Raw genomic sequence first — 27771 nt, 5'->3', positions numbered from 1 at the left:
GATCTTTGTCATGTTCTCCTACTGACTTTGGTACTTGTCAGACTGTACCAAACTAATTCAGCTTGTTAAACCAGCAGAAAACTAGTACAATAAGTAGTGTTTTGCTAGGCTTTTGCATTGAATCAGCTCAGCATAAAGTCCACAAAAGCCAAAACATTGGTGTAGTCAGACCACAGGGCCAAAGCACAGGGGCCAGGGGCTTGGGACCTCCCCTGTGCTGATGCAGAAGGGTTAAACACCGTTAGCTATAATGAGCAACTTCACTCGAAAAAAACCACCAAACTTTTTCATGCACAATTTTATGCAGTTCTGCTACTGAGCAAGGCAGATTTAAAATGATCAGTCAATTCACGATTTACTTGCAGGTTAGCTATGTTTTCAACAGAGAGTAGTGAGCTACGTTCCTCCTTTTTCCCTTATGATCCATAGACTAAGCCTTAACCCTGACTTAAGAGATTTTCGAGTTGCATTGCCAGTGAGATTGCAGTGACTGGCATTTCTACATACCTCTCATTACAGTTTTCATCCTTGCACACTTTTCAAGTACTAATCATGTTAGTTGCTTTGCAACGTCTTTGGACAAGAGTATTCGTTCTGCAATACTCAGATATGCAAGTATGAGGGAGGAAAAAAAAAAGTAGTTTTATTCAGAGTGTTATAAGTAAGTTTTATAAATAGTAGCAGTAGATTTATAAATGGCATTTTTAAGAGGAGAAAAGCAATAGCAAGTAATAAATTCACCCGTTAAACAGCATGCCGATAAGCACTATAGACTAATACCTCACTGTTAAGCACCATACTGTCAAAACTGCCTACTAGCAAGTAATACTTCCCAATAGCCTTGCTGGGCTAAGTAGTAATAATGATCTCTCGGACATCTCCCCTGTTACTTTGAGCAATTATTCCTTTCTCCTCTCTCTGCAGGTAGACCAATTTTAATCCTCTCTTCTCCACCTCTCCAAGCGTTAAATGCATATGGCTTGCATATCCGTACCACCTGAAAGTCTTTTAGCCAGCCCCTGCCAAGCAGAGAGCACACTCGTACAAAATAATAAAAATGGATTATAAGTTATTAGAGGTTGGACAAAGAGAGAACAGATATTCACATAAATGGAGGCACATAAGGAAGCAACAAGACAAAAATGTAATGGTTCATTTAGTAAACACACTAGACTGAGTTAATGCCTGAACACTTTCAGACGCCAGTCCAGCCCCGGAGTGGGTTGCTACTGCCCCCTCCGTCACCTACGTGTCCTGGCAATGGAGGACTGGGATAAACTCTTCATGTAATGCCAGGATGGCGACTTCTCCAGACACAGGAACTCCTGACACATGGCTGTATCCTACAAGCATATAGGACTGAAGTATCACTGCTTGCTTCTTTCTATCAATTAACTACAATTCCTCTTCTGTTGCCACAGCCTACATTAGCTGCCACCTCCATCATGACAGCAAATAAACTGCACAGTCTCTGCATTCTCTCTGGGAAATGCGTTACCATGCTTGCACATTTGAGGGACTCACCCACCCAACAAGGTCAAATAAAGCATGAAAGCTTGATCAATTCCTGATCTTTAGAAATACCGGAAGTTCTGTAAAATCCCTGATATAAACAATCCATAGGATGACATGCACTGCTTCCTGCTTTCAGGATTTGCAGCTATGTATTTGCTAGGAGAATTCAAGTTGCTCCTATATTGTTCTCTATAATCCCAGCATTTATTGGGGTGGAAAGGGAAGAGGAAGAGTCACTTACTGGAAGTGATTACAGAATGAACTTCAGGTCACATTCTTGAAGATGGAAAGTCTACATACCAGGGAAGTTTGTTAGCATGATGTAAATCTACTGGTTAAAAAAAAAAAAAAAATCATTAGAACCACAATAAGTTGCCAGGAAAACAAAATATATGGATCTGTAGGAGCATGGAAAAACAGCTTTAAGAAGAATGATTTGCCTTATTTTACTAACACTACCACCTCGAAACAGGTAAACTGCAAGTCATTTTTTATTAGTTATTTAATTTCATCTCCAAGAAGAAAGGGCCACAGTTGTGTAAAACTTGTTAGGAAGGTTCTTATTTTGAAAGATAAGCAGCTAGCACTTGACTACATAACATTACTTGGATGTTTGGTTTTTTTTTTCCTTATCTTCAAAACATGGAGCCAAACCCAGGTTCCCACAAAAAGCCATCAGTATCATCTCGCGTTTCAAGATAAATGAGATCTTTGAGCTAACACAATGTGCAATACTTGAAACACATGCATGATTTACTACAAGCAGCATATTTTTGGCAGTTTAGCCACATGACAGCTGTATGTGCCAAGCTGGGAAGAGAATCATTGCCTTCTCACTTCTCCCAGTACAATTCCAGGCTGCATTCGATATTTACCCAGCTCACAAAAATTAAATTGGGAGACTTGGAAAAGATTCTGTAACAACAATTAAGATGGAAGCTTAGTTACAATCAACACAGGATCTTCTCTCCTAGCCCAGAACATGGAATTGCTTTGATGGAGCATAGTGTTCATTTCCCATTGCTGTTGATTATCTTCACACTTTCCTGTGGAAGATATACCTGCTAGCACATAGGTACACATAGTTGGAAGCAGACTTCTGAGCTTTGCATTAAATGCAACATCTCATATGGAAAATAAAGAACAGTTCATAGAATTGTAATGTAAAAAAAAAAATTTAATTTTTCAAAAAAATGTTCATGATACGGAAGGTCACAATACAAAGTTCTTAAACACAATACAACACTGAAACAAGTTGAAAAGCTTTTTTTTTTGATTGGAAGTGATGTTTAATACAAAGACTAGATGCCAACAATACTTATTGTACAAAGTTTATGACAGTGGATTCATATATTGATTCCCTGAAAATCCCCTCATTTTGAAGAAATATTGAATATTAAGGTCATGGCTGAAATGAATTCAAGAAATTTAGAGTTATATTTGTCTCCACCCTCAATTCTAAGGACTAGGATTAGGTTTCACGGTACAAAATGGATAATAAAGGCACACTGTGGTTTGAAAGCAAGGCTAGAGCTTCTAGCCTTTAAACTTTCTGGCTTTTGTCTGGGTGTTTTATAAACACTCAAACATGCAGTGAAAAAAATTCCAACCCTCTTGAGGGGGTGCAGAGTGAAAAAATATTAAAGTCTGCAAAAAGATGTAACCCATTTAACCTATAAAACAGTATTTATGTTCTTATGCATTTCTCAGTGTTTCCTCAAATCCTTTAAGATTACACATTTTAGAAATGAAGTACCTTTCTCCAAGTTATTTCTGTTATTTCACTCTGACAGAACTAGTATAAAATCCACATTTAAGATCACTGTTCACCTCCATCAGTTTTGCTGATTATGGAAAATGTAGATGCACTGCTAAAAAGTTGAAGTTATTGGCCAAGCCAGTTACTTGCTTATTTAACTTTTTCAATACAGCTTTCCAATATAGAAAAAAGCTTTAGAGAAAATGCTTGCTTAATCTTTTAAAAATTACTAGACTGCAAGTCTTGCATGTCAAATTCTGGCATGAAGTGTTCTTCAATGTTAAGTTATAAAGTCCTGACAGACCTATTGCAATTATTAACAAAACTCTTGCCACAGGGGTGCAAATCAATGTACTCTGGTTTAATCACGTCTACCACAAATAGCTCTGTTTGTGAACCATGTCAATTCCTACGGAACTATTATACAACTCAAAATTAGTTGAAAGTAGAGTTTGGAAGAGCTATATACGGACACTATGAAAGACCGTTCCAGCAGCACTGGTCTGCACAAAACCCACAACTAATCCGTTTACACTAAACATTTCTAGAACTACATAAAAAGTAATAGTTTTACCACATTTTGGTTCCCTGAGAAAAGTGCTCTAACTACAAAGGTCTTTGGAATGCCATCAGTACAGTGAATAAACATGCACCTCTTGCACTGCTACTGCAGAGACATCTCCTACTTCCATGTTGATCAGACTTGGTTTTGGCATTTTCATTCAAAATAAACCTTACTCTCCACAGAAGTGGCACTGGAATGGGAGCAAGAGATGACTAAAAGTAGTCTAGTACTAAAACTGGTTTATCTTTGATGATTTGTTATTACAAACTGGAATGCATAGTTAGCACACTTGATGAACACAAAGTCATGAAGTTTACCTCATCTATTTAACCAATAATTGAGATTGGTTTTGAAAACTTTAATATAATACAAAAAGTTTTCAAATATGTTTTTGGAAAGCATGCTCTTTTTTTCCCCAAGGGCATAATGTATGTTTTTAGTAAACATGATAAACGTCATGAGAGTTAAGACTTCAAATTCAATAAAACAGCGCACAGCAGAAGAATGAAGTCAGGAACCATTTTATTTCCATCCAGTTTTGCAAGTATTAAGGATGGTGTAAGAGCTCATTCCACCACTATAATTTATGAAATGATTACATCCCTAGAAGAGGCAAAGCTTATAATGCTGCTTGTTTTTCCCTCCCAAGTGCTTATAAGCTGTGTGATTATTTGGTTTGTTTTAACTGTGTCTTTCTGTCCCTATCTAATACAAACCTCCTTCATCCTCTCCCCAGCCACCAAAATACAGTAACTGGGTGTGGAGAAGCAGCACTGAGGCAGTAAGTAATGAGAAGTTATAAAAACGTTAAACAGCAACATACACTACACTAACTGGGATGCTCACAACATACAGAAGACAACTTTGCAACTATATCGTGTTCCGTTTGCCATCACTATCTATGAAGATCAGCAAGATTTGTTGTCTAGTACATGCGCACAACAGTTACTCCAGATTCTTCTGATTCCTCCCAATTTCTAGGCAACAATTCATTTTGTATTTACTATTTTAAGACAAAATACTGAAACTGATTTCAGGTATTATTGTCCAACTGATTTTAATAGCAAATGGCATCTTCCACAATTATAGAATTAATGCTCAGTACTTGTCAAAAGCTTTAAAAATTAAGGTATGTTGAAAAATTACTTTCATATACCCCATGCAATTGAACTGCGCAAATAGTTTAAACTCTTAATTTAACATATTCTAAGTTAGTGAAGAGTTTATATTTAGAAACTAATTCCAGACAGTTCTTAGACCTCACATGGCAGGAGATGAAACTGTTTAAAATTATCGCTATCAACAGAAAAAATTCCCATAGGAAAAAAAGTATATACACTCTTACTATAGCCAGGCAATCAACTCTTCATTTCAATATTATCATAAACATTTAACTGAATTATTTCAACCAGTGGAACCCAACCAAAAATTCATATTTCAGATTTTTCAAACAGATGATTACCTGTTAAAGGCTGCATTTTTTATTTGAATCTAAATAAATTTTTCTTTTCCAATACAATCAACTCAGTTCAATGCATTTAAATTTAAGACTGATTTGTAAACTGTTATCTCTCCTTCACTTCTCTCCACCTATACAGATCTTTAGAGAGATATTAAGCAAAAGGCTTATAGAATGCAATGATGCAGAGTTTCATTTTAAACTTAGCACTTATCTGAGCATGTCTGCAAACGCTCTCTTACACGAGGTGGAAGTGTTTTTAACAACCTTTCTTCTACAATTAGACTATTCCGCTTTAAGAACTGACATTCTTCCAGTTCAGCAGGAAGCGATTCAAGATAGTTTCCAATGAGCTCTAATTGAACAAGATTCAGTAGCTGACCCACACAAGGGGACAAATTCATCAGACTGTTATTTCCCAGAAGAAGAAATTGCAGCTTTTTGCACTGAAATAATCCATCAGGCAGCATTTCAATCTAGAAAAAGGAAAAGAGAACAAAAATGATGTACATTAAAACTTGTGAGCTTACATGCAGCTGCTCATTTTGACATTTCCCAGTTTCATTTTAGGGTAGAAAAACCCTCTTAGTTTATGGAGGATAAGGAAAGGGAAATTGTAATGCTTCTATCATTATGCAAGAAAGTGCTTGAGAACACTACAATGGTTTTATATTCCTGTTTTGTTATGAAGATGCTTAGCTACTGGCAGAAGTCAAGACATAAGCATGGTGGGGGGAGCATATACATGCGGTGCATGCACAGAAGTGCATACAAATATGTGATGTGCAGGTGGCAGGGGAGATAAATAGGCTACTATCTCCTAAGAATCACTTAATGAAGAACAAACACAGATTGTGAAGAGACATTAGCAGCTCCTGTGTTGTGAAACCTGCACAAGCAGTTATCTGTGCAGTACAATAGTAACTTAGTCCTGGTCCACCCTACAGACATATAACATATGGACATATCCAAAACCAGCCTTACAATTATAAACCTCAAAAGAAGCCTTAAGTCACAAGCTTGGACACCACACTAACGAGCCAAACAGTTTAGCACTGCTAATGAGGTTACCAGCTATAATTATTTCCCTCTTCACAGTCAGACAGCTGAGCTGCTCATCAGCTCGCTGTTGATTCACTACGGCTTTCCGTTTGACATTTTAAGGTAAAAAAGCTAACATTGTTCACTTTCATTAAAATACTATATGGGACAGATAGCTGCAGGGAAAGGGAAGATACGTTTCTGCAGCCATCCTAACCTATACTATCTCTGGATCAGAGCCCTTAAGCTGCTACAGACCAGGATAGTACTTACTCAGTATTACACAAGCTTTGGTGACACCAAAGTTTTAGTAATTAAACAAGCACCACCCCTTTTTTCAGTTTTACTGGGTTTACTTTAATCATGAACACCACAAAAGCATTTTGAACCAGAGGCTGTTCCAGAAGAAATGGTAGGTTAAGTCAATATTTGATTTTTTTTTTTGAAGTAGTAATTTGAACTTCTACTTACATGGTTTTTTGTCAAAGCCAAGTATTGCAGATTGGTCAGGTAACCGATTTCTTCAGGGATGGAGGTTAACTTATTATAGCTAAGATCCAAATAGTGTAACTTTTTACAAAGAAATAGCTGCAATGGAACATTTTTAATATTATTATAATTTAAATACAATTGCTCCAGGTTTGATAATGCACCAATCTGCACTGGGACATATGAAATACTGTTGTGCCACAATTTTAAGCAACAAAGATTCTTAAGATGTTGAAAACTTATTATTTCTTCCACTGTTCTGAGATTATTTTCTTTTAAGTCGATTTCATGCAAATTGTTTAGGGTAAAAATGGAATGGGGAATGCGCTCTAAATCACAGCAGATTAATTCCAAGGTTCTCAGGTTCACCAGCTTCTTCAGGTTATTTAGCACTATCAGTTTATTTCCCTCATTGTTGATAGACAAGTGTTGTAAAGAAGGCAGAAGATCTGTAACCACTTGAGGTATACGGGAAAGGTTGTTTTTTAAGTGAATTGATCTCAGATTTTTTAGCCCCTGAAAGCTTTCGTTGTATATGGAGTTGTGATGATCCAGCATGAAATATCCTGTTAAGCACAATTCTTGTAGGTGTTTTAGATGAAAGACCCAAAACGGAATTCTTCCCATCTCACTAGATTTCAGGCGCAATGTTTTCAGATTTTCTTCTAAAAAGCTGACTGCTGGATAATCCATAGTTAATGATGAATGATAAACATTCAGTTCTTTGAGATTGACTAGCTGGGTCACAGCTGAAGGAAGTTTGGCTTCAGGAATAAGTTCCAAGCTTAGGACTTCTATTTCTGTCAGTTCAAAGACACTGTCTGGAAGACCATTTAACATGAAAAGGTGAAGTTCAATCTTGTCTTGGGTATTTCTTACTAATTTATTTTTCAGTTTTTCCACTGACCATTCATTGTTAAGATTTATCTGTTTCAGTTTGTTTTCACTCAAATCAGACAGGAATATTGAGAATCGTTGTGAATAAAGAGGATCATACTGATCTGCCAAGTGGAGAATAAATGCAAAGTCATTCTTTACATCAGGTATATCACTGTAATTACTTTTCTCTCTCAACTTCTCAAAAGAATATTGCTTAAGTGAACTCCTTAACATCCACCACAAACTATAAGTACAAGTTAAGCCATAGAAGATCACTAAAACAACATAAAATGAAGCCAAAACTTTAAAAATTTCTGCTAGTGAATAAACACACTGGTACCTTTTGTAGCCTGTAAAGGCTTGAACATTAACTACGCAATCAATTTCAAGTGTAATAAATGATAAATAGTAGGGGACATAAATTATTATTATTACAAATACAATGACTTTCACTATAATCTGTTTCATATACACTGTATATATGACATCCTTCTCTTCAACGTGTACTCTGAATTTCTTCACTTTTTCAAATATAGCTTTAGCTTGTTCCCCTTCTTTTTTGTCAAGAACACTTGAGGAATTTTCTCTTCCAGTTGTTTCCAAGCCAGGTTGCGAATATGGCAGGGACTGTCTGCTGGCCCCTATATCTACTGAACTCCCAGGTGATGAAATCACTGCTTTTGATTTGGCTACTGGCAACTTCCTCACAGACTGCTCGGCAACTGTTTCTGAGAGGGCACGTGTTGTCCATGGAGAATCAAAACACTTCTGAAGAATGGCTACAAAGTGCTCAAGCCTGGAACTTGTACTAGGATAGTAAAGCCAGAAATTACTGCAAGCTGCAAAAATAAAGGTATGCAGAAGCACTAGGTATGGAAAAAATTTGGCAAACCAGTGAAGCTGTCTCTCATAACATACTGCATCAATATAGGAATACTGCTGCCGATGGAGATCATTCTGGATTTTAAGCGGGATGATTATCTGTGCTGTAGAGCTAGCCGACATGTTAAGGTTGGCTTTAACTAAATCCCAAGGCACGGCACAATGATTGTCAAATTCTAGCTTGCAAGGAAGACAACACAATACTCTGGTTTGAGTAAGCTGGAGAGCCCCAGCGAGCACAGCAACTAGCAGCATTATCATGGTGAGGTAATACCAGAAGACATCCCACCATGGTTTTAGTATGTGGTAGGATGACTGGGCATCTGCTAAGTATTTGAGTTCTGTTAGCGTGATCATGACTTTCACCTGTGAGAGAACAGCAGCTGGTAGAAGAAAAAAGAAAAGACATCCTTAGAGAATTGTTAAAAACAATTTATCTCACCATTAAACACTTGAAGCTTATTACTGTTTTCACAGTTTTAAATGTGTAACATTTGGCCTAGCATCCAGAACATAGCAAAAGGATCCAAGAACTCCTGGCACCTAGCCCTAGCCAATATCTTATTTATTTTAAGGAAAGTTACTTGGAATGCAAAAATTTAAATGAAAAGCGAAACTAGCATCAGAGATTAGGAGAAAGTATATTTTGACCAAACATTTGGGTACTGTTCAAATAGAAGCAACAAACAGGTATAAGTTGAAGAAGTGTCTGATATATTACTAGCAGTCCTTCACCACTGTCCTAAACTTACATAGCAAAAGTGATTTCTTATTTATGAGGAATTCCAAAATCAGAGCAATATATTAACATGATGGCTCTTGCAATTTAGAATTTTCTACTAGATTAAATCATTCTACCCAATTAAAGAATAAAGAATACACAAAAATTCTCAGAAGAGCAGTTTTGCATTACGTATTCTTATATGTAATTCCCCATCTTCTCCTATCAAGAGAATTAAGCATACTGACAGAATGAAAATTAAGCTAACACAACTTGTTATTGTCCAATGTTGTCATATATATAAAAATGGCACACTTAACACCCAGCAGCATAGGTTTGATTCATACTTACTTTACTAATTAGAGACTAAAATACACAGCACTGCTCAGTCAGGAGGTCTACACCTTTTAAAATTCCTTGGACATGCCATCTTTACATTTGTCTTCATTCTGGATGGAGAAAACATTGAATATACTTTATTTTTAATGGCTTCACCTAAATAAAGAGCAAACATTTCAGCCTTCATTAGAACTGCTGCCTTATTGCAGACATCAGGATCCATTAAGCTCTGCACTACTACAGCTACATGAAATGGAACAGAACATACTTAGACATGATCATGTAGAACGTGAAGTCAGTTTTGCACAGCCACATCAACACAAAAAACAGGAAACTGCCTACAGCCAGCCCTATTTCAACTGGGAAGTAATTCTTTTTTTTTGCCAAATAACTACGTGTATATGAAATACGCAACATGCAAGACTTCAAGAAGTAGAATTCAGTCATAATTTTGATATACCAAGGTTTGGCAGAAAGGCAAGTTTCTCAAAAACAGAGGCCCATATTTTACATCCTGAAACAAATTAATAAACTATCCAGTGTCAATGGCAATACCACAGACACCACCAGCTTTGGAGAAAACTTACTATAAAGTTTGTTAAGCAGTACAGATATGACGCAATGGGGATGTTTTGTATTTTTCTTAATCATAGAATCGTTCAGGTTGGAAAAGACCTTTAAGATCATCAAGTCCAACCGTTAACCTAACACTGCCAAGTCCACCACTAAACCATGTCCCTAAGCACCACATCTACACGTCTTTTAAATACCTCCAGGGATGGTGACTCAACCACTTCCCTGGGCAGCCTGTTCCAATGCTTGACAACTCTTTTGGTGAAGAAATTTTTCCTAATATCCAATCTAAACCTCCCCTGGTACAACTTGAGGCCATTTCCTCTTGTCCTATCGCTAGTTACTTGGGAGAAGAGACCAACACCCACCTCACCACAACCTCCTTTCAGGTAGTTGTAGAGAGCGATAAGGCCTCCCCTCAGCCTCCTCTTCTCCAGGCTAAACAACCCCAGTTCCTGCAGCAGCTTCTCATAAGACTTGTGTTCTAGACCCTTCACCAGCTTCATTGTTCTTCTCTGGACACGCTCCAGCACCTCCATGTCCGTCTTGTAGTGAGGGACCCAAAACTGAACACAGTATTCAAGGTGCGGCCTCACCATTGCCAAGTACAGGGGGACAATCACTTGCCTAGTCCTGCTGGCCACACTATTTCTGATACAAGCCAGGATGCTACCGGCCTTCTTGGCCACCTTGGCACACTGCCGGCTCATATTCATAATATATTGGTACTAGACATTTCAATTCCAAACAGAGCTGACAAGCTGTTATAAAAAGACAAACAACAGCTGAACTAAAGCAGAACCTTATTCTTACTCCACATTCACATTTGAAGGGAGAAGAATGGCCAAAAATAAGTTAATCCTTCTTGCATTGACAAGGCTACTTTTAACAGAATATAGAAACTTACCAGGCCCACTCAAGGGAAAGCAGCTGAAGGAGGACAGGATGGTTACAGTACACTCCTGAAGAGAAAATAAATTGTCATCAGATCATGAGATATTTGGACTCTAATAGCCTTGAGTATTAGAACAGCTCATTACTCCTTCCACAGCAGTGTTTTAAAGATCCAACATTTAACGAGCAAAAGATCTAGTTAGAATAATTTAAGATGCTACCCCTGTCAAATTATTTACTTGGTCACCATCTGAAAGTTGCTTTTTCTAAAGTAGAGATAAAGTAACAGCCCTTGTCATTGTCCCCTTTCTAAACACTAAAAGCCATTTAAGCTCAACAGTTTTTGCATTTACATAAAGTTACTAGTCCCGCAGCTGAGATGCTCTAACCATAGCTAAAAAATAGCAATTTCTTCAATCATTCCAGCTCAACTTGCAAAAAACACATCTGTAAATACCTTTAAAATGAGGGGTTTTGGTATAATTCTTTGGAGTTTGAATATAAATTCATAGGTGTAAAAGCACAAAAAGGTACTAAATCCATTCAAACTAAGGCTTTCATTCTGCAAAGAATATCTGGATTGTGTCTTGACTCAAGCCAAACATGCTTGATTTGAATGTAGACAGAAAAAGCAAAAGTTTTTTTTTTCATTTCCAACCTAGAATTAAAACCAGTTAATTCTTCTCACTTGAACTTGGTTACAAAAATGAAAAACTTGGGACCCCTGTTAAAGTTGTAAAGAACATGCTAAGAGATAAATATATTGAATGATTCAACAAAGTAAGAGCAAAATATATAAATACCATATTTTTAACAAAGAAAAACATTTGAAAAATCAAAATGATCACTGAACTGGCTGAGAGTTTAAAATAGTGTGAAAGGTCTAATTAGCATGAGGATGGGAGCAATTCTTTTCCTGACAAACATGTAAACCTCATCAGGGACTTGGGCAGATATTAACATTTTAAGAATATGTTTTATATAACTAAATGCTTATTAGAGAAAGTTACAAGTAACAATTTAATAATGCATATGTATTTTGCACTTTTATGCAAAGAACACCACTCTCCTGGTAACAGACCTATTTTGGGGAATAAGCAAGGCTCTTGAGTATAAGGGACAGAATTCAGAGTACAATAAAACAGTTAACACTGTTTGATAAAGTATTTCCTCTAAAAATTACAGAAAGAAAAACAGAAAATGGAACTTAAGCCAATTCTATTAAAAATATATTGGTATACCTGAGAATATACAAAACCCAATACATCTTCTTCAAGCAATGCCATAATGCTCAAAGTGGTTTGTTTTTATACAGACTGAGAACTCAAAGTGAGACTGACCCATGTAATTTTGTAAGGTCTGTTTCTATAAAATGCTTTCTTTGTCACCTCCCTGCCTTGAACTGGAAAGTTGTTAGTCCCTATCACATCCCAGAAAAAAAGGCTACATTCTTGCTGCGGTTTTAGAACACTTTCTAGCAGAAAGCAAGTGTCACAATATTAAGTGTTTTAATATTTGAACTCTGGTCTTGTTAACAACTACGTTTTGAAACCTCCCAATGAAGCATGCATATTCATTACAATTCTATATACATGAAATAAAGCTTCCTATCAGAGAAGTACACAGTATATACAAGTGTAATATAAACATGTGAATTATTAATAATTTTGCTGAAGACAGTTTTCTTTCAAATCCTATCTATATGCCAAGAGTGACTAATCAAATGGAATAATGCTGAACTGTAATGGGTTTGATAAAACTCATCTCCAGCAGCTTTCAACCCATATCAAAGCCATAAAAGCTTTTCAAAGTGGCCTAATTCAATTGGCAATCTTTCTTAGAAGATGAGAGACAGACGTTTAGCCCCAGGCTAAGTGATGACTTCAGGAGAGTTACCCCAGACCAGTACTGGGACTCAGGCCAGAAAAATAAAGTAATAAAGATCACTAATATCTAGGCAATTTTTAGTTACTTCAAGACTTATAAATCTGAGCAATAGAAACATATCCAGAATATGAATAAGAGGCTATCATTTTGAAAAATATTATCTATAAGCAGACCCACCCACCCCCCCCCCCCCCCGCTGCCAAAACGTTACTTAACGTTGCATTATTCTGTCATTTGGTCACTGCTTACATAATTTTAGGCACATTTACTTAGGTATGGCTCTGCAGCAAGATGACTTGCTTGTCCTCTCCAAAGGATAATGGGCTACAAAAAGCCAATACCTGACAGGAGGCTTTGCTTCATTTTTAAGGCCACACTGTTTTTGTTGACTGTTTATGTATTCAGCTGGTGATTCTGATACACTAAGCTAATAAAAATAGATTTATACAATTAAAGCATACCTTGACAGGTATTCCTCTATCTTGCCCCCCCCCCCCCCCCCAAGAAACACAGCCATCCAGTTTTCAGCCAATCTCTTTAGACTCATGCAGTTATTCCAACAGCATGATGTGCTTCTCAACTGAGATAAGGAGATGCTGACACACTAAGTAAATGTGTCTGTTTTATCAATTTTCTATCAAAAGTGATTCTTGAACTACAGTACCAACTTAGCTTCTAGGTACTTTAAATGTAGCACATTTTCTTCCAAAGTTTTGGATGCAAACTTAAGTTCAATAATAAACTAAACATGCAATCAATTTTGCTTAATAGGCAGTTTTGAGACTCTCCGATGGGATTCCTAGTACCTGCTTAGGGTCTCACATGCACAGCCTGAACCTCCACTTGCAAATAAAACCTCATGACTATTCCCAGAGGGAAAAAAAGTAACAAACACTACCCCCACACACACTCATCACCCAAAACACATCTTTTCTGGGTAAAACTTCCCCTTCTGTTGGCATACTACCATTTCCTTTTTCAAGCATTCCCTAAACAACAAAAAGCCAGATACTGCAGGAGTTCTGGGGCAGGTCTGACTTCATAAAGAATGATACTGACATACATACTTTTAGAAGATGCATTCAGCTGTCTGCCTCTCCCTTTTTTAAGCCTCCTATTGACAAGTAATAGGCTACTCAATTCAAACACTACATTTGATATATAGTCTTTCAGAATCTGTACTTTTACCACTTGCGTGCACACGCATATTCAGTTTTAGGATCTTTTCAGTGGGGATTGTATTTTTGGATCTGTATTCCACTGAATGCAGAACAACATGCAAACAGGATTAGAGAAAGCTTCTTTCCAGTTCCTTCTGAAGAAGGTCACAGGTGATAATTAAACATGTATAAGTGATTATCCTTTTGTATTTAAAATAAACCCAAAGACATCCCCACACTCTACAATAACCAGCATATTCCTCAAGCACAGGATGTTCAAGACTACACTAACATTGTTAAAAGTTTTCCATATCAACCTTTCAAACAATCAAAGGCCTAAAGTCCTTCCAAACAATCAAAGACCGTAATTACAACTACAGACAATCTCAACCATCTGTGTCTGGATTAACTAGAGGCCTCGCCTTTCTTAAACACTCCTGCTCTGAAGACAGTACTGCTGAACATAAGATGTGGAACAGTAATCACAAATATGCTGTTTAAGAAGCAGTCCTTGCTCTCTGGAGAAGGCCGCTTACATAAGACTATGTAGCCCAATAATTTCTGGGAAAAAAATGTGTACACGTTTTTAGTTTAAAATTTAGTAAGTTAGCCTACACTTATATTTTTACTTTACATGGACTACTCTTCTCTGCTACTGCTTCAGAGTTAACTGCATAGCACATAAGCTGATAAAAAGTCTTGCAAAATTAAGCAACTACTACCCAGCACTACCACACCTTCAGCAAGCTGAGAAAAAGAGTACAACATGACAAGTGTATTTTAAATATTTTCAACTACCCAGAAGCTTGACCATTCCTAGGTTCAACACAAAAAGCCTTAGAGTAGGTGTAAAAGAAACATCTTAAAGGCAGCTTCACCTAAACTCACAATACCCATCTTTATTCTATTACTTCCTTTCTCTCGTACACTTAGTGCAAGAGAAATACTTTATCTTGCAGTCTAATCTAAATTGAAAATAAGCTTTACTCCAATTTGATTTGCCTTATAAGCACAAGACTTATTCTTGAAATCTGACAGTGCAGGATTAGATACACTACCTTATGCATTTCCAACCTATGCCTGCAGAAGAGCCCATTGTCTTCCTTAAGCCATATTAAGTTAATTTCTCATTAAATGCCATCAATATGCAAGTATTAAGCCTTTTCTCTAACCAAAGAAAGCCAGTAGAGAATTAATCTTCAATAGTAAAATATGTCACTGGTCAAACACTCACTGGGGAGATGGATCATCTTCAAACATTCTGGTTGCACAGGTAGTTAAAATTACATACCTGTACGCCACATGATAATGAATCACATCAGCAAGGTCTGCCCAAGTGCATGAAAACACCTAAGCCTAATTCTCAACAGTGGATGGGAGGGAGAAACGAAGTCAACTATTTTGAGAGTTAAGCTCTGTAATGAAGTTGTATTACAAGATATGTATTTAAAAGGTATGTTAAATGTGCTTTTTATTTCATACTAGTTTAGCTTGGAGAGCAATTTTAAATACAAATTCATATTCAGACATACATACTTTGACTGGTAAAAGCACTTTCCCCAGCCTTCTCCTCAAGTTAAGTTCAAGGTGCTAAGGATTGTGTTCTAGTTAAAACAGAAGGTCACAACCTACGCTCCTAGAAAGGCCTGTACTAGAGAGAAAAATACTCAGTTTAAACCCAAGTTTAAGACCAAATAGACAGTAGGTGAGACAAGCAGTTTACGCAAAAAAAACACTGCAAAACAAAATGAAGAAAAAATGATAAGCAGGTACAAACCTAGGTTTCTGAACAAGCATGTTTCAGAGTTAAACAGGTAAGCGATTCAAGGGTAAAAAAACTAATGTAAAACAAAAGGTAGACCAGCTTTGTTTTGCACATAATTGCATCAACGTGACTCATCTCTTTGAAAGCAAGCTGTCTACATTCTGGGCAAATATCACTTCATTCATAGTCATGGTGCTTTCTAAGATCCCTACCAAACCAAGCAGAATCCAGACTCTGAATCAAATCTGAACATTTCTAGGAAGCAATAGTTTGTACAGTTTTAGTGCTATTTTCAAAGCACTATTTTCAAACTCAGAGATGCATTTTTTAAAAAAATATAAATTAAGTTTATATCAGGTGATGAGAAAAGTTTGACAGAGGAAGGACTTTAACTACACAGACAAGTAGTATAGTGCTGTGGTCTCCTCTTTCCTTGAGGACCCATTAAGATAAACCTGCCGCCAAGCTGTAGTAGCTTTGCAGACCATTAATTTATTTTCAGCTTGTGTTGTCATCCCTTTAATTCTTTTTAATTACAAATATAAATATATTAACTTAAACTTAAGAGATGTATTAGCATCTAAAATACTGATTACAATAAATATTGAAAAAAGCACTTGTTTAGAAGAGAGTGCTTTGTATTGGTTATACAAAGAATCCAAAAAGTACATTCACTTAGAGACATAATTTGTTTCACTCTAATATTAATCATTTAACTTATTTAATTTGTATTCTCACCAGAAACTCTAGCACTCTTTTTAGAAAGCAAATTTTATTTGCTCCATTAATTTACATTTCTTCAGAGAGTTGTACATTTCACATATTTCCCTTTAAAAAGGAAATTATAAATAGAAAAAGACTGCCAAAACTCCACATTGGTATTACCTGCTAAAAACCACCTCTGCTATCATAAGTCTGCTTGGCAATTCCTAAAGAAACATAGCAAAACCCATTAACAGATAAAAAATAACTGGAAAGAGTTCCATAAGGTTTTTTAAAAAAGAAAAGAGTATAACAATCTGTAGCAGTTCTGACTCAAGACCATGGCACATTGAGGTATTAGTGATCCACACCGGCTAGTTAACAGGCCCAGGCCTGGGCTGTGCAGATCTCTTGGCCGCAGGATAGATTTAGTCAGCTCATAACAGAGGAGTCTGCAGGCAGCTCCCACTTGGTACCAGCGATTACACCACCTGCATGTCCTTGTCTTTATCAAGAAGTGCAGCAAGAAGTTCTCCTTTGAACATCCTTCCTGGCTGACAGTAGAAATGATGCACAGAGTTGTTTTCTTGTAAGAAAATTCTATAATAGCTTAAATGATCAAAATGAGTAACTTTTTACAGGCAGGGTCTGCACGATGTGCTGCACAAGGATTGAAGGCTCATTTGATGCTGCACAACTCATGTTCCCAGCTTCTAAAGGGATGTAAGATTATCTATACTATTCTCTTTCTTTGTAGTGTCAAATCCAATAAAAGGCATTTTAAATGATACCGTACAGAGTCCGAGTACCTTTCTTACTGAGATCATCATGGACCAGCACCTCTTGGTGCAAAACACAAACCATATAGATTGTCTTCCAGAAGGTCACTTCTGAAATTCTCATGAAGTAAAAACAGGGGCCCAAAAAAACTGAAACAAAGAACAAGTCCCAAATATCTGTTATGTGACATCATATAGTCTAATCACATCTCATTCATTTAAATACTAACCTCTTTGTGTTGAAAAGTGAAGCACTATCTTCTGTCAGCCTACTTTTCCCCTTTTTTTGGCCCCGTAACACTTTCAAGTTAACAAAAGCTTCAGTATTAAATAAAGAGTAGGAGAGAAGCATGCATTCCTACTACTTTTAAAGTATTTATACACTTCTAAGAGTCCAAAGAATTGTATTTTTAAGCTTGGCATTAGACAGCCCATAATGGACTACACAATTTAATGCAACAGAAAGTCAGTTCATGTTAAGTCTCAGAAAGGGGACATAGGTACACAAGCAGAATCAGCAGAATCAAGCAGTACAAGAGATTCTTTTTTTTTTTTTTAACAAATAAATTTGAAGCCAAGCACATTCAAAGCATGTATCAGTTGTCTCCTTGTAGACAAACCCACCTTTTTTTATGAAATGTTAATGGATTTTTGAAATAGGATTGTGAGAACACTGAGCTACTAGACAACATTACCCACAGCAATATGTGGCTCATGCTATCACAGACCCAAACATACAATCATGAATTTCATTATATTTAAAGAAACAAGTGCAGTTACAAATCCATTAGTTTTTTTCTTTCAAAAAATATGGCACTCAAGTTATGGAAGTAAAAATTAAACAGAGTTTGCTAGACCAAGTAGGTGCATTTCTTTGATAAAGTAAAATGGTTTACTAAACAAGCCAAGTGCAAGAGATTGAATCTAGGTTACAGAAAGTAACTTCCAGAGCAACGCCATACTATATCAGCTAAGACAAAGTTGGTAATTTCACAAAAATTACAAGCAATTCACAGAAAAGGAGACAGGTCACAGGCCATGCTGAACAAAGAAAAGGTAGACTAGATAAAAATAAGATTTAACACTTACAGGGACTGCAGCAATAGGAACATGTAAAAAATATTAAAGTGTGCAAACAACAGGGTTTTTTTACTCTAATTTTTGAGTCGTTGGAAGCAACCAAAGGAAGAGAGGGAAAACCCTACCTGGACTAATCCTTTGTAGAAGGAATGTGCCACCAGTGATGCAGCCCTAAGAGCAGCAAAGGCTGTCCTCCACTAATACCCAAGAAAATACTTGTAGCAGACAGGGGCACCATCACAAACCTAATCTGGATGCCTAAAGGGCATTATCATCCCATTTAGAAAAAGCCAACAAAACCAGAATCAGAACTGTGAGACTGACAATGCTCAGAGGAATGGCGACTTAAGAAAGTAGACTAAAGGAAGTGGCCTTTCTAGCGTAAGGAGAAGAGGAGTGGCAACATACTGGGGGTGGAGAGGAGGGGATAGAACAGCATGGGAAATGCATCTGCCTTCTCAGGACAGAAGTACATAGTCCATGTGCTCAGCTAATGCTTAATCAAACCAGCGTGGGAGGATACAACTCTCTCCAGAGATGACTGCAGGCATGCCATGCTGTCAAACATTCCAACCCAAACATGCCATGGAAGATACCAGGGAAGTGGCACAGATTACACTCCCAAATGATACCTAAAAGAACAGGTCTCCTTTGTTGTTCCCCCACCCCCCAATTAGGTTTTAAAATCGGGACGGCAACACTTAAGACAGAAATAGTATACTAATACTACAGTCCTTACTTCCAAGTTCCATAGAAACCTTAGAGCAAATTTGGGCATTAAGTATGAAAAGTCTCCTTGGTTCTTCACCCATTCTTTCCTAAGTAAGGAAGATTACACCAAAAGCAATCTCAAAAGGTCTAGACTGGGACTGATACCTGTGTCATGCTGTACCTTTTATAGCTCTCCCAGAAACCATCTTACACAACATTGTATCAAGTCCTTCATCCCAGTACTACTAACATAGCTAATACAGAGTCAGACACCTTCCAACTGCACAAAATTAGATTTTCAAGCTCACTTATAACGCCTTTTTAGTCTCGTAACCACATTCTTGGGTCTTTCTCATGCTGAGAAATATGAATACATAACCATAAGACAATGGTATCAGCAGTACCCCTCCAGCATTCTAAAGGAAGTCTCAATGGTTATCTATTTAATTCTGCATACCAGGATAAGTACTACAATAGAAAATTAATTTTTATCCCCTTAGTTTCCAGAAGCCGGACAGATACTCACGATGTCCATTCATTGTGCTGCTATGCTCAGGACATCAGAAAGCAAAGCTAAGGAAGATAACACTGGAGAATATTCACAACTTAAATACTACAAGGTTTCTCTACTAGCAGATTCTTTAATTATAGTATAGTTTATTGTCTTCAAAAGCAGTAAAAGTACAAGAGAGCCAACAGTTATGCTTATTTAACAATGACAAAATAGTTATGATTATTTAACAAAAGACCATCTTTCCTTGGGCAAAGGCAGGGAATTGCTTATACATGCTCTTCCATTTTCAGTGTACTTTTCAATAAAGTCATAAATGGCCAGAGACTCTTGAAATAGCCAAGACAACTCCCATAACCTCACTGGAAACAAGTCTGAAACAAGCAAGTATTCTTAGAAGGAGGAGCCTTAGAGTATGTCCACACACCTCAACTAGCTTTGAATTAGTTTCTCAAGTACCACCAGGAGTGCTGCTGTCACAGCAGAACAGAGAGTGGACTACAAATCCTACTTAAGAAGTCAGGTAAGCATTTGGGTCAATTTTGTAGTCTGCAGGATATCATGCTGCTATAACTAGGCTATCAACATAATTCATTGTATCATAACGTAATACCATACATACTGATGCATTAACTAAAGCACGTTCATATTCTGATTTGATACTGCTAGATAAAGGTCCTATAAGGAATTCAACAGCACTGCATTTAGACAAAGATGGAACGGGCCAACATTCTTCATACCATAGGAAGTCCTGCTAGTTTTGCAGAGAGCAGAGTACTGAAATCTAATGGTTTTAGATATTCAGAACCTCCATTCTACATTATTTTCCTAGCTCAAACATTGCTTTCTAATACAATTACCATACCCAACCCAGTTAATAGGGATGTTTACCTCTGACTAGCTGAATAGCTCTATGCAAGTAATTTTATTTCTCTGTACCTCAAATTCCTCAACTGTAAAATCATGGTAATGTTTCTCCCATTCTTCATGAAGTATTTATATGAGGAATGTTATATAGTAATAACACTTAACTGCTTACTAGCTAATCAGAAAGGCTATTCTGGATTGTACTACAGGTTCTGTTAGGTTCCCAGAGCTGGAAGCACACATGCTATTACTTTTCCTAATAGTGGTCAGATAGTTATCATCTTTGCCTAATCTCAAAATATAAATTTGTATTTATATGCCTTATTCTAGCTAGAATCGTTTTAATGTTTCTAAAATACAAACAGTTGTCTAGTACAGTAAGTTAAAATTCCAATATTTGGCCTAAAGAGGAAACTGATGTTTTTTCAGTATTTATAGACTGCCAAGACCAAACAGTGTCCTATCAGAATAAGAGATGTTGATAACAAACAGAAACATCAAGTGAGGTCACAAATCAAAAACATATACCAAATACATTCTGTCTCTGCAAGATAATTATTACCACGCACAAATATAGCTACAAGATTTAAGAACAGTCAAAAACCACTGTTTTGGTTCTAGGTTTTCCTTATGCTGCATAAGTTTCATGAAGAACTTTCCAGAAGGAAATATTATTACTTCCACAGACCACAGAGAAGAATTTAACCGTATCCAGGAAAATGTAATTATTGGGGCAGCAATACAGAAACACATCTGATTTCACTCTATTAGTTCTGACATTGGAAAACTGATTCAGATTTTCAGCAGTAGCTCATATCTCTTCTCAGAAGCATCAGCTTTTCATCTGTTTAATAGGAAAGACAGTTACTCTTGAAAGTCAGCCTGACAAGTTGAAACACTTGGTTCTAAATTTTCGGTCTAAACATCCAAAAAAAAAAAAGAGAATAGATAAGTTTCCAATTTACATCTGATTCAAACTCAGGCACTCTTCTTGTATGCAAACTCTCCTGAAACCCATCCTGTTGTCTTTTTAAAGAATCTCCCCACCCCAAAGTAAAAAAAGAAAAGCTTGTGATACTCTGCTGAAATGGAATAGGTTTTACTAATCCTCTGGCAAGGAGCATGCTGTCCACGCAATCACCTCAATCTCTTAAGTACCTTCCTGTTCGTATTACTCTACATTATGTACTTATTAACCCAGCTACACCTTTTCTTTCAATAAAATGAAGGGACTGAAGGACAAATTGCACATTGCACATATTGTGTAATAGCGTGTGTACAAATTACAGACCAATGCCTAAACACAACTGTACAGTTTGAGAACTGCACATATGCCATGCGAACACCAGAGCTAAAAGCAGTGTTATTCTTATCAGAAGCATCTCCTAGAACAATGCTAAGTTTCAGAACCATGTACAAGTGATCAGACTTGAATGCTACAGTAAGCCTACAGTAATCCCACTTTGTTTCCTGAACAAACACAAAGTTAGCTTAGCACCTATGTTCACGCTTTATATTTCCATCAAGCCTAAGTATGCTGTGCAACACAGTCTTCCACTGCGCAAAATTTCTTTTTTGAGTAGGCTGTCTGAGGAGACCTAACAACTGGCAAGTTTTTTCAGATCGCAGTACTACAAGAAAAACATTTTCTGGTATGAAGCCAAGTTTAATAGCTTCAAAAACAAGAGTCAAGGTTTTATCACCTGAATCAATTAAGAACTTTGAAGTAAAAAACCTCCAGCCCCATATTTGTAAGAAACTGAGTAACAGTTTGAAGCAAAGCAGACACTACTTTTAACAACTCCAGTTCAGTAAAGCACTTGAGTATTGATATATCCCGTCTCACTTCAATTAAGCAATGTTTTGGTTCTTTCCCGACTTTAAGTCAGTGTCATTGCAAAGTTAGTATTTAAACAATGTTAATGTTTAATAAAAACATTTACCTAGAAAACAGTTTTCCGGTACTGCAAAGGCACTGGCAAAGTAATAATTATTTTCACACTTCCATTGGCATGGGTTGGAAGTGATAGTTTATCTTGTTAATAATTTAAACACAGCCTAGAAACAGACAGTTTTTAGTTAAAGCTTTTCAAATGCCCTCCCTTCTTCAAATATTTTGGATTACACAACAAATGCACATCAAGATTGTGCTTTCATTCAGATGGAAAAATTAGTTTAAAGGATAAATATTTTAGCATTAGGGTCTAAATTTGCAGTTCTTAAATTCCAGCTCAGTAGACCTTTACATTTGCATGCAGATGAACTTTAGCTATTAGAAAATATCTGAATAAATATTTGACAGACTGAACTACTCATAGAATACCAATATTTTCCCCAGAAAACTAAGGCAATAATGTCTGGGAAATCAGGGGTTACATTTCCTGGGGTTTTAAGTGAGAGCTTTAAAATCAATGTCACTTTAATTAAGCCTGAGTAAACTACATGACCATAGTTTTGTAGCTGCTGTGCCACAATTTGTTTCCATATTAAACTAAAACCACAACTCAAACTAGTATCTCCCAAACAAACAGTGTTTATAACAATGTCTTAAGCCTCCTAACAATTAGCAGCAAGAAAAACAGATTGTGTTACTACCATATTCTTTATTAGTATCACAGGATCCCTTACTAGCATTTTTAATCCCTTCAGTTTCTCACAATCAACTAAATTCTCAATTTCAGTATAAGAAACTGCATTCCAGTTTACAGTATCAGAACATACTGAGAAGGTGAGCACTTTTGATGGAAATACACTTACATAATTTAATTCAAGGTGTGTGAAGACACTGTTTTGAAACAGAATGGCACCAATGAGAATTAAATTGAAGATACTCCATTATGAGTTTTTTCCACAATTCCCTTCTGATTGTTGAAAGACCCTAGAATCCTCTCTGGTGTACATCGGAGGAACACTATACCCCAAACCGCATTTGCAATAGCTTTCTCAAAAGCTGCATCATCTGCCTTCTTTCCAATGTACTACACTGCTAGAAAGTATAGTCTTTTCATATCAGTAAGTTTAAATCAAATAATTGGGGAAACTGTCGATAAGTATTATGAAACTTTATTTCAATATTGAATTACAATTTGATTTCACCTAGCTAGAAATTAAATCCAGAATAGTTCGTAGCACACTAACAACTCTTGGGGAAGAGAATCGCCAAACCCAAGCATAACTGCAATAAACTGAAGCCCACATGCCAAGTCTGATGCAACTCTAATTGGAATGTATACACAAGATAGTTCATACAAATAAGTAATTTAGTTATTAATAACTTAAGACCGCATGATTCATAACAAGCTTTCTGACATTAATGAGGCTGACTGCCCACATGGTAGTGGCAGGGTTAACAAAATGCAGGCCACAGCCTCTCAGCTACATTTACCAGCTACCACAAAGCACAGTTACAAGTTTGTAATGTGTGGCTCTGAACTCAACTCTGTACAGGATACAAACATGTATTAGACAAGGCATACCACAGCTTGTCACCAGTTAAGAAAAATAAAACTTATCATTTATTAGTTAATTATTAGCAAATTAATAATAGATACATGTTGCTAAACCAACATATAATCTATACCACTGAAACATTAAAATTGCAGCATATTTAAATATTAGAATATTAATTCCATTTTACATTCCTTGCCCTTCTACATGGCTACCCATGGCATCTGAACCAAATATCTTCATAACTACAGCACAGACTTCTAACGTATCTTTAAAAAGAGTAACGGCAAGAGCAACTGGCAGAATAACACTATTTGCAAGACAACAGCTGAACAGCTGTTACAAGGATGCCTACAGAAAAGATAAATACAGCCCACAGGTTAGCACACAGCAGCATGAAACATTTAAATAGGCAACATAGAGACCAGTATAAACAACACCTTATCCCCTCAGTCACATAAAATATCAATTTCTAATCCTAGCTGCGTAAAGCTTTATGGCTTTAGCAGCAGGTATTGTAAGCTGAAGTAGTATTACTAGTGCCACAATCTTTTTCACTACCTGTAGCATGTCAGGCAAGAGCAGGCACAGCAGCAGCTAAAGGAACACAAGATTTCCCCCTCCACCCCCCTCCTCCAAAAATCCATTATAAAAATACTTCTTCGGCAGTGACATACTGCTCTACGAAGTTCATTTCACAATACTGAAATACTGATGGATGTTTCTTTAGCATTCTTAGTTCATCTCTAAAATTTACTCAACAAGCTTTCATCAACTTCAAAGAGCAGCTGTATTAGTATCTTGCAAGAAACAAAAGGCAATTTTCTTTTTCTCCCCATGAGAATCCTATTCTCCTGAAAAAGGAAAAAAATAAGAGTCAGACCAGCAACTCTTCTCTCAAGAGTGCAGGGGAACAAGCATGTTAATACTGCAAATTTCTAAAAGTTACATGAATCTTACTGAAGTTGAAACTCAGTTACATTATGCTAATGTAAAATTCAGAAGAATGTAAAAACATATGCTAATGTAAAACTTGTGATAAACATTTTGTTATCTAGTTACAACAGAATGTTTTAAACGCTGGGGAAAACCCTTAAGAAAACCTGTACCCTATCCTAACTATTGGTTCTCTACTGCCGTCATTCTCCTTTCTGCTCTCATTTCATGTTCCTTGTCCTGCTCAGCACCACAGATACTGAAGAAAAGCACTACTTAGGATAACTCTTCTATTCCCCACACAGTCAGCTGAGTTACACAGAGTAAAGAAAACACACGCAATGTACTTAGACAATACATAATAAATTCTATGAGTGATGTAATATTTCAATACTTAAGCCTTGTGGGCTTTTTTCCCCCCTCTCTTGAAAGTTTAAGAGCTCAAAGAAGATAGATCAATAAGCCCTGATCTGTTGCCCTCTCTGCTAGGAAGGTACATAAGGAAGAATTCTGAGACACCAGGAAATAACTCGTGCCTTACCTTATCACTTCAACAAACAGACAGAGAAAGCTGGGAGTCAGCAGAACATGTAGCTTAAATACTTGAAACTGCAAGTGACCACATAGCTCCCAGCTTATTCTAGCACTACCTCAAAGGTATTGTTTTAAACAGCCACGCTAGGTGCCAGTTCAAACACTGTTTACCTGATCAGCATAATTAATGACAATCTTCATATAAAATTAAGCTTTAGGGAAGTCCGCTTTAATCACTCCTACAGAACTGGTTAATTGCAGTATTCACCACAGACAAATTCTTAATTGAAGCCAGGAAGCTGCCTCAATTTCACCACAGAACAGACAGGCACAAAGTAAGACTTATGTCACTGAAACAACTCTGCTGGGATGCCAGTAAAAGCTACCATGCAAGAAACCCCTTGCTACAAGATCCCTGTCTTGCTGGGGATGAGAACCGCCTTGGCAAGACAGAGGAAAGGAAGAGAACAACAAAGAAGAGGACGCTTCTTATTTCATGCACAGTACTGTCAGGCCTCAACACGGAGTTCAAGTCTTCTCTCCCTTTGGGAGAAGTTGGGACTTTGCACCCGCCTGCCATTTGCTCGAGGGCAGGTGCCGCCGCCACACCTGGGGCCGAGGGGTGGCAGCTGCCGCCCGGCCGCGCCGAGCCCAGGGGAGAAGAAGGAAGCCCCGGGCGACCTGTAGCGCCCCGGGTCACTTGAGGACGCGAGTGAACATCGGTTACGCAAATCAGAAAACGGTTCTCCCCCGAGCCCCACCCGCACGGGAGCGGGGCGGCCGCCAGGCCCCGAGGCGGGCACAGACTCGCTCCGGCGCCCCGCGCCCGGTCCCTCCCCCCGCCCCGGCCGGCCTGCGGGGAGGCGGGCAGGTGAGCGGCCCCGCTGCAGGGCGCCGCCGCGGGAAGGGGTGGCCGCCGCGCAGGCTCACCGGGCCGCCCGGCAGGCGGGCCGGCAGCCCCCTCCCCGCCCGCAGGTGGAGGGAACCCTGCGGCCCCTCAGGGAGGCGGGAAAAGCGGCGCGCCCTCCCGGCGGCGGTGAGGGCCAGCCGCGCGCTGCCCTCGGGAAAGCCCCGCTCCGTCCTGCCCCCCGCCCTCCTTCCGCCCGTCCCGGGGGAGCGGGGCACCTGTCAGCGGCGGCCGTCCCTCACTTACCTGCCCGCGCCACCTCCCCTCCCGCCTGGCCTGGCGCGACCAGCCCGCCCGCGCGCGCCGCCGCGCAACGGCGTGCCGCCCGCGCGCTCCGTCCGCGGGGGAGCCGGCAGCGCAGCGCGAGGCACCGGCTCCAACCGGCACTTCTCGGATCCGGCCCCGCCCCCGCCCCGCCGCCGCTGTCACGTTACCGGCCGCGCCAGCCAATGGGGCGCGGCCGGCGGAACCGCTGACAGGCCGCGGGGCGGGGGAGGGGGCTGCGGCGGACAAAAGCGCCCCGCCGCGCCCGGCCCCCGCCCCTCCCCGCGGCGCTCACCTGCGGAGGCACCTGACGGCCCCTCCCGGGCCGCCGCCGGGGACGGGGGGCGCTCCCGGCGCCGCGGCGGGGAGCCCCGCCGGGCTAAGAGCCCCCGGTGCCGGGGCAGCGGCCGTGCCGACCCGCAGGCAGCAGCCGCCCCCTCGGTGCCGGCATTTAAACCAACCGAGCCGCTCGCGAGCGGGAGGAGGTGGAAGAAGCGAGAAAGCAATCGTCGCCAACGATTAAAAAATGAAAACTAAAGACGGTGACACTTGCAAAGAGGCAATTTAATCTGACAGGGGGCGCGCGGTTTTCTGGGCACCGGAGGCCTCGGCTGGGTCCGGGCGCTGGGCCGGGGGAAGGGGTGCGGGTCCCGGCGCGGCCCCGGGGGCGGCTGCGCGGGCTGCGGGCGGGGATGAACCCAACCCCCGCGGGGGCGAGCGGAAGGAGCGGGGCTCGTCCAGCCGAGGGAAGCACGGCCGGGGTATTCGGGCACGTTACCGCGCGGTTACGTTCGGCATAAGCTTACGGCCCTGCTGCACCCGGCCGGGCGCACTACCGCTGCATCCGTTCTGCAGCAATGGTAGTCTCATCGCCGGGGCCAGGTACATCCAATGTCCACCCCTCCTTTGTGCAAGGGGCAGACAAACGTCCCTATTACTGTGCGGCAAGACCCTTCTATGGCTCTTCAGTTCCAGTGAAAACCTGGTAGCAATATAAAAAAGTTCACTAATATACACAATGTTTTAAAAAAATCAATCACGGATTCGTCTGACTTTCCTACTTCTCTTCCTCTTTCTCCAGCGGACAGTGCAGCTCCCTCCTCTA

General features: G+C 39.1%; 1 protein-coding gene across 3 annotated transcripts; it reads right to left on the bottom strand.

Moving 5' to 3' along the window:
• Nucleotides 1-2779: 2779 nt before the first annotated feature.
• Nucleotides 2780-26806, bottom strand: LRRC8B (leucine rich repeat containing 8 VRAC subunit B). Of its 3 annotated transcripts, XM_075156230.1 has the most exons (6): nucleotides 26649-26793; nucleotides 11130-11184; nucleotides 10591-10983; nucleotides 9662-9759; nucleotides 6811-8972; nucleotides 2780-5774 (listed from the first exon to the last, which is right to left on the bottom strand). In XM_075156230.1, the coding sequence occupies exons 5-6, from the start codon at nucleotides 8944-8946 to the stop codon at nucleotides 5502-5504; spliced, it is 2409 nt and encodes an 802-aa protein (XP_075012331.1). In that variant the 5' UTR covers nucleotides 8947-8972; nucleotides 9662-9759; nucleotides 10591-10983; nucleotides 11130-11184; nucleotides 26649-26793; the 3' UTR covers nucleotides 2780-5501. The 3 variants fall into 3 exon arrangements, with proteins under 3 accessions (XP_075012331.1, XP_075012329.1, XP_075012330.1); XM_075156228.1 differs by lacking the exon at nucleotides 10591-10983 and having other exon boundaries at nucleotides 26649-26806; XM_075156229.1 differs by lacking the exons at nucleotides 10591-10983; nucleotides 26649-26793 and adding an exon at nucleotides 16814-16836.
• Nucleotides 26807-27771: the final 965 nt, after the last annotated feature.

Source organism: Calonectris borealis, chromosome 8 (assembly GCF_964195595.1).
Source record: "Calonectris borealis chromosome 8, bCalBor7.hap1.2, whole genome shotgun sequence".
NCBI classification, from domain to species: domain Eukaryota; kingdom Metazoa; phylum Chordata; class Aves; order Procellariiformes; family Procellariidae; genus Calonectris; species Calonectris borealis.
Note: the sequence above shows the minus strand (reverse complement) of the source record. Positions and strands in the feature narration are given on the sequence as shown.